General features: G+C 43.5%; 1 protein-coding gene across 2 annotated transcripts in view; it reads left to right on the forward strand.

Annotated features, from left to right (window-relative positions):
* LRP2 (LDL receptor related protein 2) overlaps positions 1-15,695 on the forward strand; it is a 144,755-nt gene that overhangs the window by 89,838 nt on the left and 39,222 nt on the right. For both annotated transcript variants that reach the window (XM_083625423.1, XM_083625422.1), the window contains exons 42-51: positions 857-1,146; positions 2,823-3,026; positions 4,221-4,463; positions 7,716-7,841; positions 8,530-8,649; positions 9,557-9,688; positions 10,186-10,387; positions 12,622-12,917; positions 14,029-14,545; positions 15,418-15,570. In XM_083625423.1, the coding sequence (XP_083481549.1) occupies positions 857-1,146; positions 2,823-3,026; positions 4,221-4,463; positions 7,716-7,841; positions 8,530-8,649; positions 9,557-9,688; positions 10,186-10,387; positions 12,622-12,917; positions 14,029-14,545; positions 15,418-15,570 (2,283 nt within the window). The remainder of the gene's footprint in view (positions 1-856; positions 1,147-2,822; positions 3,027-4,220; positions 4,464-7,715; positions 7,842-8,529; positions 8,650-9,556; positions 9,689-10,185; positions 10,388-12,621; positions 12,918-14,028; positions 14,546-15,417; positions 15,571-15,695) is intronic.

Below are 15,695 nucleotides of genomic sequence, written 5' to 3' on the forward strand. Positions count from 1 at the left end.
TGGCGGCAGCTGCTACTTAGGCGTATAAAGCGAATACATTTTTACTTACCTTTAGCACTTGTTACAGGTGTTATTTTATAGTACAGAGCAAAAGGGGCAGCAGGAATCATGAGAGAAGTGATGAACCACTTCACGGTTTTTCCCCATATCACAATTTTTTTACATAGCACACTAACGTTGTGATTTGCGATATATTGCCATGTCAAATATTATGAAACCATTATGTGGACTACAAACCGATTTTGGATGATGTATCGATACATCACCCAGCCCTAATGTGAATGTTCGTGTAATGGCTGTAGCAGGGGCTCCTAAACTATGGTCCATGAGCTTCATTTGGGTGATGCATGGCATTGCTGTGGATTTGTGGTTGAAGGTGAGAGACAGAGCATTTAATATGAATTAAATGTTCATGTGGCTTTTTTTATTGCATTTTTGTGGCTTCTCTTATTTCTTAACATTATTATCATATTGTATTACAGTTTGCAGTCTGTGGAATTTGAAGTACAAGATAGAAGAAATAAAAGAAGCCATAAAATACTTTTAAAAAATCACCCAGAATTTAGTGCAGCTCATTGCAATTCCCACAGCAGGCAGAAAAAAGCATTTAGAGAGTCTCAGTGACTTTCAAGTGGTCTGTGGGGAAGAGAGATTGGAGACCACTGAATGTAGGTCGCAGGAGAGTCCTGAAACTAACAATGGATAGTTTTGCAGCATCTTAAAGACTGACAGTTTTAACAAAGACCTGGGCTGTATCTTTCAACATCCCAGTGGGGTCTGTAGACACTTACAGTCGCATGGAATGCTACCGGCTCATGGTTTGTGTTCAAACACTAACATGTCCTACTTGTTTTAGGCAGAGGATTGAGCGTAGCTCCACTACGGGTGCAGAGCGTGAAATTATTATTAGCACTGCCCTGTATCCATTTGCGATGACCCTCTTTGATCAGCACATTTACTGGACAGACTGGAATACCCGAAGCATTTACCGCGCCAACAAATATGACGGGTCGGATCAGAAGGTTATGCTCTCGAACCTGCCCTCCAGACCAATGGATATTCACGTTTGGGCCAAAAGCAAGCAACAGCAGTGCACCAATCCTTGTAATCAGTTCAGTGGCGGTTGTAGTCACATCTGTGTACCAGGTAAGATATTTCACGCCGCCTTTAATTAAAATGCACGTTGTCGCGGAGTACTGGGTTTCAGCGAAACATCCGATTGGCGGAAGGAATTGTTATTTTAAAGGCTTGCACACGAATGGAATTTTGGCTTGGACCACCTTATCACTTGGCACAAACAAAGCTAAGCCACTGCAAAACCCAACCATACCTGAGGCTGAAATAATAAACTAGACATACTGAATCAGCCCATTTAGTATGGTATTCCCTGCTCTGACTTGCAGCATCTCTCCAGCATACCAGGCAAAGATCTTTCTCATCATCTGCTACCTGATCCTTTTAATATCCATGGAGGTGTCATGGATTGAACCTGCATACTGTCTAGCGCTGAGAATAAAATCATAGAATTGTAGATTTGGAAAGTGCCCCAAGTGCCATCTCGTCCAACCCCCTGAAGTGAAGGAATCTCAGCTAAAGCATCCATGACAGGTGGCCATCCAACCTCTGCTTAAAAACCTCCAAGGAAGGAGAGTCCACAACCTGCAAAGGGAGTCCGTTCCACTGTCAAACAGCTCTTACTGTCAGAAAGCTCTTTCTGATGTTTAGTCAGAATCTCCTTTCTTGTAACTTGGAGCTATTGGTTCGAGAAAACAAGCTTGCTCCATCTTCCATGTGACAGACCTTAAGATATTTGAAGATGGCTATCAATAGCTTCTCCCAGTCTCCTATTTCCAGACAATACTTATTGCATTGTCAGGGGAACATGCAGCATTCACTTAGGCTGGGCACACTGTACACCTTTAATTCTAGGAACTGTAGTTCATTAAGTATAGATGGGAATTGTAACTCTGTGAGGGGTAAACTGCACTGCCCAGAATTCTTTGAGGGAAACAATGTGCCTCAAAGATACAGTGTGTGCACTGAGACTGCTGGAATGCCTCAAAGCAGTTGTAATACACCCACACAGCAGATGCAAGTTGGTAATACCTTCCTCTTCTCATGATGGGGCACTGGCCTTAGGAACCCACTGTGGAGAGTTGGGGGCAGGCAGGAACCATTTTTCAGGTGCACTGGGTGACAGTGGTGGGTGGGTATGAACGCAATCCTCTGTGCTTTACATTTCTGAGCTGCTCAAAATGTCATTGGTCTGAAGAAGTATTGACTGTTAATACGGGGATGCTATTTTCCTCGAAATTGTACTCCAGTTTCACCATTTGTGAGTGAAAATGCCAGTGTGGTCATAAGCCCACGACATCAACATTTTTCTATTTTTTCCAAAATTGCTGTCTTGTGTACGTCTGCTTTGAAGCCAGTGATTAAATTCCCACTGGTTCCAAATGGAGGAGAACTCAGTTAGTGTTAAGCACAGCTGCCATGTTACGTTAAGCGGCAAAAGACCTGAAGAAACCCTTCTTATATGCTGACATAAACTGTAATATTTGCAGTCCTGAAACCCCTAACTCTGCAGTGGACTCATTATCATAAAAGTGGCTTTGTACTTCAGGGTACAAAGTTAATGGATGGAGTCCCTTGTGCTGTAAAGGAAGCTACGTGTGTGTGTGTGTGTGTGTGTGTGTGTGTGAGAGAGAGAGAGAGAGAGAGAGAGAGAGAGAGAGAGAGAGAGAGAGAGAACTAACATTCTGGGAAAACTGTTATGTAGAGATGTTGGCCTGTTATAATTTTCTTGTTGTCATTTAATACAGGTCCAACTGGTGCCGAGTGTCAGTGCCCTTCTGAAGGACACTGGTATTTAGCCAATAACAACAAGCATTGTATCGTGGACAATGGCACCAGGTGTGGAGAAGGGCTCTTCACCTGTCTGAATGGCCGGTGCATCTCAGAACGCTGGAAGTGTGACAACGATAATGACTGTGGGGATGGCAGTGACGAACTGGAAAGTGTGTGTGGTAAGCACTTTAATAATCAAGTCAAGCTCTCACCCAGTTGCTGTTGATTTTGGGGCGGGAGGTGGAAGCATTTTGGAAAAAGTTCGAGAGATAACCAATATGCGTTTGGTCAGAGAACCATTGGGCTTGTGAACAGGGCTGTGTACAAGAGCTGATCTCATTCAGAATGTAATTCTTTTAGTGTAAAAAGGAACAATTAAAACACTCCTTTAGTTACTATGAAGGACATGACAGCAACGTTGAAACTAAATTACCTTGTTCAATTTGAACAGTGTAGAGAAAAATAACTGATTTTCAGAAGGGCTGGGAAGCATCTGCCCAATTGAGAAAAAGTCTGCATGTGTGAGACTTGGGGTTGAGAAGCTCTTTGGAGTAGAACATGTCCTTAAATAATTTACTAGCAATTAAACATTTCTTAAGACTGTTTCTTCCTCAAAGATCTTGCAAAGTTAGGACTCTAAGCTACCATTCCCCTCTGTGAAATCCATTGGGTGCATAAATCCATCCTGGAAGGACGGTTCTCCATGCTGAGCAAGCAAGGAGGGAGAAAAAGGGGAGGGGAGGGTGCATCTGAAGACCCCTTTCTTGTAACACTCAGTTATAGAATTGGGAGTGGATCTACGAAGTGAAAGAAAAGTCGTGTTTTCCATTGACTTTTTAATGGCAACGCGGCCTTGTAACTTTAGGGCAGTGTCTTACATAGGAGCCCCAAATAAAATATTTGAGCCCCCTCCCCCAAGTTGATGGGCATTCAAATGGTGTGGTTGCACCGTGTCATGTGATTGATTATTTGGGGTGGGTCTTGCTCCCTCCCCATATTTTATTCAAGTTTGCAGTCCTGCTGTCTTAGCTACAGAACTCCAATCTACTCTCTCCCTCCATGCCCTTCCATTTGAACTTCTCTCTGGCTCATTACATTTTCATTTAGGGCAAAAAAGGGTTCGCAGGGGTTTGAAATGTCTGGAAATTTATCATTCATGTTGAAAAAAAAAGAAACACATTGCCTTCTATATCTGACTGATTCAAGGTGTGTATTTTATTTTACATGCAGTCCGTTTTGCAGCCGTGTTTGCCCTGGCAGGTAAAACAAACCGAGTGCTCTGTGTGTGTGTGTATTTCTTTGATGTGTTTGTCAAGGCCTTCAGGTTCTCTTCTGTCAGTGACATTGCTTTGTCGCCTCCTCTCTCCCTTCAGCTTTTCATACCTGTCAGCCAACAGCTTTCACCTGCGGCAATGGGCGGTGTGTACCCTACGCTTATCGCTGTGATCACTACAATGACTGTGGAGACAACAGTGATGAGGTGGGCTGCTTGTTCCGAACTTGTGACTCCCACACAGAATTTACTTGCAGTAATGGAAGGTGTATATCTCTTGAATACGTCTGCAATGGTGTAAACAACTGTTATGATAATGGCACGTCAGATGAGAGAAACTGCCGTAAGTTGATTACAAACTATGTATTGTCCTTTAGGATCTCACTCGTTAGGCTACAGAAGAAGAAACGTCTTCTTAAATCAATCAATCAATCAATCAATCAATCAATCAATCAATCAATATTCTGTAGAAAAGAAGAAAGCACTTTGCAAAAACTGTATTTTTGACACAATGGCATCATTTGCATGTAACGCTAAACCAAGCTGTGACATAGCAAGAATGAGCAAATAGGTAGGTACCCAGTGAGAGAATCATGGCAGCTTCCCTTTTCTGCTGGTCCTCCTGATGCTATGCAAACCTGGGATTTGTCTTCTACAAACTGTTGAGCTGTAAAACAACAACAAACCTTGGTTACAACTCATGGGTTTTTGGGAGCAGGACAAACCATGAGCTCAGGTTCGCACTTAATGCCAAGCCAAACCATAGTTTCGCTCTGGCAGTATGGCAGCCGCAGGGCTGAGGGAAGAGTGAAATAGTCATGATTTTCTCCTGGGTATTTGCAAGCTTGCTTGTTCTCACTAAGCCATAGTTTGAAGTAGTGTTTTGTGGAAACCAGACCACTGTTTAATCTACAAGGAACATTGAAAAACTGAATGGCTGCTGTTTGATTGTTTGTTGGCACCTGAGACTGACTGATTTATTGCATTTGCCGCCATGGAACATTATGGCAAGGACTTGAATCAGTATTTCATGGTGCCATTTGTTGTGCAATTCTTGGGGCAGGAGGAGAGGGGGAATTGGTTTGGTTTGGATTTGTATGTTTCAAGAATGAAAAATAAGCGTATATAATCCTAATTGCTTCCTTTTCTGCTCTTGCTGCTGGGCCAGAGAACAAACAAATGAGGGGCCGGTTTCATGTTATTTGTGAACCAGTGACTGTGGTTTGTTTCCTAAGACAAACCATGGCAGGGAAATCAAGGACAAACTTTAAGAACATAAGATGAGCCCTGCCAATGGGAATCTAGTCCAGTGGCCGGCCTATGGGAAACTTGTAAGAAGGAGCTGAGAGCAAGAGCTCTCTCTCAACTTTTGATTCCCAGCAACTGCTATCCAGAAACATTCTCACCTCAGACAATGGAGGATGGAAGCAGTGTTGCAGTGGATCACCTTGGCTTCCCAGCTGTGGGTTTGTTTGAGAGTTGTAATGAAAAGCCAGCCTCTGGTGTGCTTCCTTTGGGGCACAGCAGGAGTGGGGAGGGAGCAATTTAAGAGCTTTAGAGAAGTGTGCACCAACACTGCTTCTTCAAGTCGAATCATGTTTTAAAATAGGCTAGTTTAATGTGACATGAACCAGGCCAGTTAAGGATAATGTGTCCCAGACTGAATCATATAGTGTATCATTAGTGCATATTTTATAACCACCCCAATTTGTTAGTTCTTTGAAATTAATGGGAATGTTGGCATTTCCTCCATGGAAATGATTAATGTACCCAATGTACCTAGCCCCATAGCTTTTTTAGACCAAGTGCTTAAGATGTGGGTTTTCCTCATGTCTTCCACCTCTGGTTGGTTACTGATGGAGCAATAGCCAGCAATGCTCCTGTAGTGCAGTGGCCCTGACGCCATCTTTGGATGGCTGTACAGTTTGTGCATAGGACTGAAATGATCAGAGAACGAGTTTCGTGGTACTAGAGAGGGGTCTTCGGTCTTCCTCTCTTTACTTATATCGCAAGACCAGCAGAGAGAGTTTTCATCAGTGAAACCTTTGACACATATTTTCAATAACAATTCTACTAGATGGAGGTGGAACTGTCAAGGAACAGGAGATTACACTGTCTCGTTTGCCAGAGAAACAAATAGTGCCTTTGGTAGCTACGGTGGCATAAGCCAATTTTCTTGGAACCTAGAGATCAGTGGACTGATAGGAGAAAGGTGAATAAGGCCATTGTCATGAAGCCCACCCCTTGCTAGCAGCTGTCTCTCAGGTGCATTGCAATAGTGTGCCCATTCAGTTGGAAGGAAATCCTGTTCTGTTCCATGCATGAAGTTTGCAAATGATGTCTAGGATTGCAGTCTAGATAGACCCTTAAAACTTTCAACCCAAAATGTGCAGTGTTTGGGCTATGAGGGGCTCTCTAGGCTTTTTATTGCTGCATGCTTCTGGCCATGAAACCTTGCTGGGAGGTTGTTTGCGACTTGGAGAGTCGCAGGATAAGCCGGTCTTAACACTAAATGCTAAACCAGGGGCTTTGTTGTGATGCTGGATTAACATGAAGCAGGTGTCCCAATTGTTGCTTGGTTGTTCCAAGACATTTTTATAGAGCAGTTGGCTGTAGCTGATGGAGGAATATATGTTTTGAATCAAGAGGCAGATGCTCTTTAGGAAGACAGAGGAACAGGTTCACACATACAGCACACATATAGGGAAGCTTTTAATGTTTGATGTATTACTGTATTTTAATATTTGGTTGGAAGCTGCCCAGAGTTGGTGGGGAAGCAAAGCAAGATGGGCGGGGTATAAATAATAAATTATTATTATTATTATTATTATTATTATTATTATTATTATTATTACAAGGAAAAACTGACTCAAGCCTTTACTACTCACATAACTGTTTTAAATACTTGCATTGAAAATCCATAGTTAAATCTGGCAAATAATTTAGAAAGGATTGTGGTGTTTTTTTAAAATGTGTGTGTGTGTGTGTGTGTGTGTGTGTGTGTAACCATTCTATACAAATATTATAGACGGATGACAAATGTTGCTAGGTTCACTTAAAGTTGTCCAGCTATGACCAAATATGCCATGTGAGTTAGTTTCTGTCTCTCATGATATGAGGCACAACCTGTCTATTCTGTCTAACAGATGGAAATCTGCTCCGTGGAGATGCAGTTTGAATAGTGTTTTTTACCACATTTTGGATAATTCTCCAAAATGACTGCAGAAAGCAGAGACGCAGGAAAAAGCTGCAATCATGGTTCAATGGAATGTCTATCTGATTTAAATAATGAGCATATATCAATGGATAAAATAGTTATTTTGAACATACAGATAATGAGATTGAGCATGAGATGGTTAAACTACTTCCCTCAGAGTGAATATCTTGGAGAAGGCATATTCTCAGTCTTGGAGAAGGCATATTAGGCATATCTGGGATTGATTACTAGATACATAAGGGTACCTTTCGAAATTTCATCCCAGAACAATGCTAATAGGGCTGTGTGCAATTACTTTTTGAAAAACAGAAGCATGTTATTTTTTTAAGAAATCGAAAACTCTTTAATATTTTTTATTTTTATTTTTGCCCTTTAAAGCTGACCGTACTTGTCAACCTGGTTATACAAAATGTCAGAGCACAAACATATGCATTCCTCGAACATATCTTTGTGATGGGGATAATGACTGTGGAGACATGAGTGATGAGAGCCCAACTCACTGCGGTAAGCTAATGGTTCTCCCCAATTACCCTCCTCCATTTCCTTCGACTCTGGCTTGATTTCTGGTGAAAAGCCAAACATTCTTGTAGCTTCTCTTCTTTGTTTTTGCTTTTTTTTGGATTGCCTTGCAAAAGACACAGTTGATGTGTGTGAGAGAGAGAGGGAGGGAGGGAGGGAGAGATGGCTATACTGCATAACTTCCAGAATTTAAATAAAAGACAGAAGCTCCTTAAATATGAGAATCATGGACACTATGGGATATGTAGAAATGGCGAAACTCACTGGAAGATTAAGGAATCAAGATGATAGAGTCTTTAACTTAAGAATGGAAATCATTTATTGATTTTTTTTAAAAAAATTGAAAACAAATACAATCATGGGCAGGATGAACGTAAAGATGTGCAGTGAGATAAAATTAGTTTTTAATATATATGGGATAATTAATAATTAAGCTTAAACCAGGAGATTCAGTGAAGAATTTAAGCAACCGCAGAAAGGGAGGTCGGTCAGAATGGGGTATTGAAATTTGATGTGCAACAATATCTTTTTTATTTGATGTAAAATGATAAATAATTAAAAAGAGAGAGAGAGAATCATGGACAAAAAAGACATACAACTCCACACAGTTGGGAATCTAAAGGAAAAGAATAAGACAAAGCGTAGAAGTTGTGTTTTTTCTTTACCCTTGCAGTTTCGCTGACTTGCAGCAGCAGCGAGTTCCGCTGCTCCTCTGGGCGTTGCATTCCTGCTCATTGGTACTGTGATCAAGCAGTAGACTGCGCTGATGGCTCAGATGAGCCTACCTCTTGTGGTAAGTGAGAAGTTAAAAACAGAGCCGTTTGCAAAGGTATGCCCTGAGTAGAGAACGAGATGAATTAATTGATTGGCCAATCTTACTGTCAGGTATTGGCAAGTCAAATCCAAAGAACGAGACAGTGCTGCTCTGCACCCCCACTACCATGCCCCTCTCCCTCAGCTTAAGAGGCAGTGGGAAGATGGAGAGGAATATTGTCTACCCCTCAGTCCTGCCAACCACTAAAGGCAACTCCCTATTTACGTGGGGTTGTGTTCCGAGGCACTGTGCATTTAAGTGAAATCACGTATGTTGGGAACACCATTGAAAAAGTCCGCAAACACCCTCTGAACCATCTGGAAACCCTTGAAAAACCCTTCAAAACCCCAGCAGCACTTGCCAGATGCCCTCTATACTTCCTTGCTCAAAAGCCAACTCTCTGCAGGCCTTAAAGGTTGGTGCAAAGGCTCTTGGGATTGCACTTGCATAGGCTCGTGAGATTGCTGGATGCTGTTTTTGTGCCATTTTTTGCACTTTTGGGCGGTCGTTTTTGCCCCTTCAAGCGCCACTTCCAGATTTGTGGTGATGCGTGTGCACACAGGCACGCTTGACTTGAATGTGCATAAATGGGGAGTTGCCTGTACTGGATACAAAACGTAGATCTGCCTCTTTGCACAATCAAACTGGTGTGTTCACATTCCAACGTAGGAGTGCCACAAGTTCCTTTTGCCTGCACCACCTAATGCATCTGTTGGCTGCAGGTTTAGCTAGCATCGGCCAAGAGAAAACAATCACTTCTACCTTTTGAGGTTTTAGTTTTGCCAAAGTTAGTGTTACGTCTGAATGTGGCCGTCACATGGAACATGACTTTTAATGTGCTAGTAGGAATAATGCAAACAGAGCAACACTGTTCTTCTTTTTCCAGTTTCCCCTGTGCGGAGCTGTTCAAGCGAACAGTTCAGATGTGACGATGGCAGATGCATACCAGCAACGTGGATCTGCGATGGTGATAATGACTGCGGTGACATGAGCGACGAGGACCAAAGACACAATTGTGGTAAGTACCTATTGGACATAAAGCTTTACAGCAAGGGTAGGCAAACTAAGGCCCAAGGGCTGGATCCGGCCCAATCGCCTTCTAAATCCGGTCCACGGATGGTCCAGGAATCAGTGTGTTTTTACAAATGTAAAAACATTTGTGGGGCCTGCCTGGTGTTTTTACATGAGTAGAATGTGTGCTTTTATTTAAAATGCATCTCTGGGTTATTTGTGGGGCATAATAACCCGCCCCCCAAAAATATAGTCTGGCCCCCCAAAAGGTCTGAGGGACAGTGGACTGGCCCCCTGCTGAAAACGTTTGCTGACCCCTGCTTTACTGTTATGACATTATAATGTTGCTTCTTTACCCCCTAGGCATCTTTCTTGGCAAACGCAGGGATGCAGAAGACTTTGGGAGGTCAAAGAGGTGTTGAGGGCCAGGGACAAGAGACTTGTGTAAATGACTAATAGGGCGAGTTTAAACCAGCTGCTGAAATATTGTGCTTTCCCCCCCAGCAAATCGCATCTGCTCAGACTCTGAGTTCACATGTGTGAACAATGCGCCCCCGCTAAGAAGGTGCATCCCTAGGGCTTGGGTCTGTGATGGTGATGCTGACTGCAGCGATGCTTACGACGAGCACCAGAACTGCACAAGGAGGCCGTGCATGGGCAATGAATTCGCTTGCAGCAACGGGCTATGCATCCGTAACGCTTACAGGTTTGTTTATGATGGGTTGGGCAGTTTCGGCAAAGAAAGTACAGCTAATAGTAAAGGACCTCAGCCTGAACTTAAAAGTCCCATTTTAGCGTAGAGCTCACCGTGTAACCAAATACAGGTCACTTAACTCTCAGCCCCAGTGCCATGTCATTAAGCTTGCATCTAGTGAAAAATGATGTCTACCTAAAAAAGGTAAAGGGACCCCTGACCATTAAGTCCAGTTGTGGCTGACTCTGGGGTTGCAGCACTCATCTCGCTTTACTGGCCGAGGGAGCCGGTGTACAGCTTCTGGGTCATGTGGCCAGCATGACTAAGCCGCTTCTGACGAACCAGAGCAGCGCATGGAAACGCCGTTTACTTTCCCGCCGGAGCGGTACCTACCGTATTTTTTGCTCTATAAGACTCACTTTTTCCCTCCTAAAAAGTAAGGGGAAATGCTTGTGCGTCTTATGGAGCGAATGCAGGCTGCGCAGCTATCCCAGAAGCCAGAACAGCAAGAGGGATTTCTGCTTTCACTGCGCAGCGATCCCTCTTGCTGTTCTGGCTTCTGAGATTCAGAATATTTTTTTTCTTGTTTTCCTCCTCCAAAAACTAGGTGCGTCTTGTGGTCTGGTGCATCTTATAGAGCGAAAAATGCAAAAAATACGGTATTTATCTACTTGCACTTTGACATGCTTTCGAACTGCTAGGTTGGCAGGAGCAGGGACCGAGCGACGGGAGCTCACCCCGTCGCGGGGATTCGAACTGCCGACCTTCTGATCGGCAAGTCCTAGGCTCTGTGGTTTAACCCACAGCGCCACCTGCGTCCCTGATGTCTACCTACTAGGTGCCAAATGAAAACGTTCCTTTTCAACCAAGCCTTTGGCTGTTAAACAATCTAAGGCAGAGCTTTCCAAACTGTGTGTCACGACATATTAGTGTGTCGGTGTGTCGCACAAATGTTCCCCGTGCTCCTGGAGCTAGAAAAAGTTAGTTTAACCTTTGGTTTACTAGGAAAACTGAATTACTATGTCACAAAATGATTCAAAACTGAATTATTGTGTCCAAAAAGTATGTCACCAACTTGCAAAGTTTGGAAAACTCTGATCTAAGGCCTTTTAAATGTGTGTGCATGTCTGTGTGAGAGATGTGTGTTGTTGTTGTTGTTGTGTTTTTGTGTTGTAAACTGCCCTGTAACCTTTGGATGAAGGGAGGTATATAATTTGATAATAATAATATTAATAAACTTTTTCTCTTTCTTAAACCTATGCTGGAATGCTGGCAAAAGTCTGTGATGCTAGACCGCTATTGTTTGATGCTATAACATTGAACCCAGAGCAGTGGAAGGTGGAGTTCTATACTCACATGTGAGACGGGAAAATATGTCTATGGAGGAGTTTCCCTGCCTATTTGCTTACTGTGCTGAAACGCCCTGTCCAGCCCAACCAGAATACTCCTCCAGAATTTGCCTGATCAGAAGTCGCATATACTGCAGTTTTGTGTGATATTATTGCCATCCTGTTCAGCGTCTTCATTTATCATGATCAACAAAACATTTGTGAAGCTTTCCCTGAAATCTTTTTGTATGCAATCCCTTTAAAGCGGAGCTTCTTCAATGGAATAGTTTCTTGGGTCTGTTTGAATAAGGAGCAATCCTTCTGCCACGATTTTCAGATCAGGCCATTTCACCATACCAGAGCAGTGTGCAAAAGACCTCTCAAAATTCTCTACCTTATTTGCCGGCAGAGAGAATAATGTGGACTTACTATTATACTGAATTTCTCCAGGGAAAGCAGACATTCTTCAGTAGTTTCTCAAGGATTATGGGGGGTCACCACTAGCAACGGCACAGCTTCTTTCCTCCCCTCCATGTTTTAACATTCAAACTTGTTGGGAGCCTGGACACCATTTTGTTTCCTCCACAATGCCCCAGACTTGGTGTTTGTTTGAGGCATTATGGGTGGGGTTGGAGTGGGGAATGGCAGCTGCCACAGAGAAATGGAGGATAATATTCAGAGGAAGATATGCAAGGAGGTATTTTTCTAGAGGAGTGTGAGCAAAGAACAATCTGATACATTGCAACTCAGCGCTTGCAACAGATAGACTTCTCCAGTGGTTGAAGAAATGAGAGTTTCAGCTGTTGTATACTAGAATTCCCCCCCCCCCCCGGATCGTATTAACCAGAACTTACTTTTCTACCTGGCTGGCAGTTTACATCTGTTTTGTAACGTTCCAAAACTGGATTTCTTTTCCAGGTGTGACCGGCGTAATGACTGTGGTGACAGCAGTGACGAGAGGAGTTGCATCTATCAGCCCTGTGCACAGTATCAGTTTACCTGTCAAAATGGCCGTTGCATCTCCAAAGCCTATATCTGCGATGGGGACAACGACTGTGGCGATGAATCAGATGAACTGGAGCACCTCTGTGCTACGCCAGAGGCAACCTGTTCTCCCCATCATTTTAAGTGTGACAATGGGAACTGCCTTGAATTGGTCAAAGTCTGCAACCGAGTGGATGACTGCTCTGATAACAGCGATGAGAAAGGATGTGGTATGTACAGAACCTTTTTGACTTAGCTGATATTTATACAGTGGTACCTTGGGTTAGGAACTTAATTTGTTCTAGAGGTCCGTTCTTAACTTGAAACTGTTCTTAACCTGAGGTACCACTTTAGTTCATGGGGCCTCCCGCTGCCGCCGCGCGGTTTCTGTTCTCATCCTGAAGCAAAGTTCTTAACCCAAGGTACTATTTCTGGGTTAGCGGAGTCTGTAACCTGAAGCGTCTGTAACCCTAGGTACCACTGTATAGTGTTCACCTTCAGCTTGAGAAATTGGGTGGTTTATCTTACCATTTAGTTAACATCCACTGTATATAATAGTATATAATATAACAGTTGTACTGTTTTATTGTTGTTAGCCACCCTGAGCCCGGCTTTGGCTGGTGAGGGCGGGATATAAATTTATTATTATTATTATAACCCAGTGTTCTTAGAAGAGCAAATTCATACAGCAGATTCATCTTACCACATGCCCAGGAGTGATCCAGGAGACAACTCCTAGTGAAGGAGGATTGGGAAGCAGTTTGTTCTGCTTATGGTTTCCTAAAGACAAAGGTGACAGAATCTTTGTATTACTGGTCCACCAGGACTGATGAGATAAGAAACCGTTGTGTTCTGTGAAACCAACTATGACCATTCTGTGCAGCCTGGATGTTTGCTCCTGTTGTAGTTGATTCAACAGCTGATGGAATCAGTCACTATATATAATATAATTGTGGCACATGCAAGGTGAACATTTCCAGTGAAATCCAGTGCTGCCATTGCGCTTGTGAAACAACAGAGGGAACTCCTAGTGGAAGAGGGCTGGCAAGCAGTTTTCTCTTATTCCCCCTACACCGCCTTCCATGCAGTTCTGAAAGGTCACCTAACCATCTGGAGCAGATTAGTGGTATTAGTGGCATGGGGGGCTGCAGCAGGAAGAAGTAGGAAGGAATCTCTTTCCTTGGCTTGCATTAGTGGGCTTCTCTGCTAATCAAAACCCATTCCAAGAGCAGAATGGCAACTCTTTAAGTGTACAAGCAGAGACCAGTGCAGAAATGCAGCTGCTGCATTATTTCCGGATGAAAGTTGAGTGATCTATTTTGTTCTGTTTTCTGGCTACAGGTATAAATGAATGTAATGACTCTTCAATCAGCGGCTGCGACCACGACTGCACAGACACCCAGACCAGTTTCTATTGCTCGTGTCATCCTGGATATCGGCTCATGTCCAATGAAAGGTCTTGTGATGACATTGACGAGTGCAGCGAGACACCATCCGTGTGTAGCCAGATTTGTGAGAATACCATTGGCTCCTATATCTGCAAGTGCGCGCCGGGCTACATCCGGGAGCCAGATGGGAAAAGCTGCCGGCAAAATAGCAACATCTCGCCTTACCTCATCTTCAGCAACCGCTACTATCTGAGAAATCTCACGACGGATGGCCAGTCTTACTCCCTCATTTTGCAAGGACTCCGAAACGTGGTGGCGCTGGACTTCGACAGGGTGGAGAAAAGGCTGTACTGGATTGATGTGGGCAGGAAGGTCATTGAAAGAATGTTTTTCAATGGGACAAGCAAGGAAGTAATCATTAATGATGGCGTGCCCAGTGGGGAAGGCATTGCTGTTGACTGGGTTGGCAGGTAAATCTCAGTACGTTGCAGTAGTCATTGCCAAGGTGATTATTTTAATGTGGACTAATGTTTCGACCCACATTCTCCAAAATTTGCCAGGCTTTCTTCTAAATGTGAGTTAGAAGGACCATTGTGGTGTAGTGGTTAGAATGTTGTACCTGCAAGACCAGGGTTCAAATTCCTGCTCAGCCATGAAACTCACTGGATGGCCTTGGGCCAGTCACTGTCTCTCAGCTTAACCTGCCTCACAGGGTTGTTGTGAGGCTGAAATGGAGAAAAGGCGGGGTTATAAATGCACTCAGTCAACAGAGGAGGTGGGCTATGAGGGCAATCAAATCAATCGATCAAAGAAAGCCATGCATATCTCACTTGTGCCTGCTGTTCACAGTCCTTTGCATGCAGTCCTTAACAGATGGCGGGCTGCATCAGTAGCAGTGTGCGTGGTGGGGCTTAGGTTAAGTCTATTGTTATTGGCTTTTCCCAAGATCCCTTGGGAAAGCAAAGTGGGTTGCCACGCAGCGTCTCTCTTTCTGTCCTTTGGGTGGGGAGGGACTTATCTGTGGGATGGGGAAGAGAAGTGACCAGAGACAGGCTGATGGCTACAGCGCTTGCTCAATAACCCAAATATGTCCATAGGCTAAGGTTACCAGACTTCCCCCTTTCCTGGGGACAGCCCCCAGATTTACAAATCACCCCCCTGACAAAATCCATCTATTTAGCAGGAAGTTGAAAAGTGTCCCCGGATTCATTGAAAAAAAAAATGTGGTAACCTTAACATAGGCCTAAAAAGGTTGGCAACCCTTAAGGAAAAACAACAGTTGATATAAAATAAATAAAACGAGGAGGACTCTGTGTAACAGGCACCTTGTAAAATATTTCAGAAAACTCTACTGGGTAGATTCCTCCAAGGACTGCCTCTATGTGTCAGAGCTTGATGGTCGGTTCCGGAAAAAACTAGTTGATCGGTGTTTGGATCCCAACAACACCTTCTGTTTTCAGTACCCTAGAGCTATTGTTGTTCACCCCAAATATGGGTAAGCTATTTCCATGATTATTTCTTTTTAGTACAATTGTTTTATGGTATCCTGACTACGGAAAACCATTGGGATAAAGGCTAATAAGGGCATTTTTAAAATCTACGATGAGACGCACAGATTCT

This window comes from Podarcis filfolensis, assembly GCF_964270895.1.
Source record: "Podarcis filfolensis genome assembly, chromosome: 1".
NCBI classification, from domain to species: domain Eukaryota; kingdom Metazoa; phylum Chordata; class Lepidosauria; order Squamata; family Lacertidae; genus Podarcis; species Podarcis filfolensis.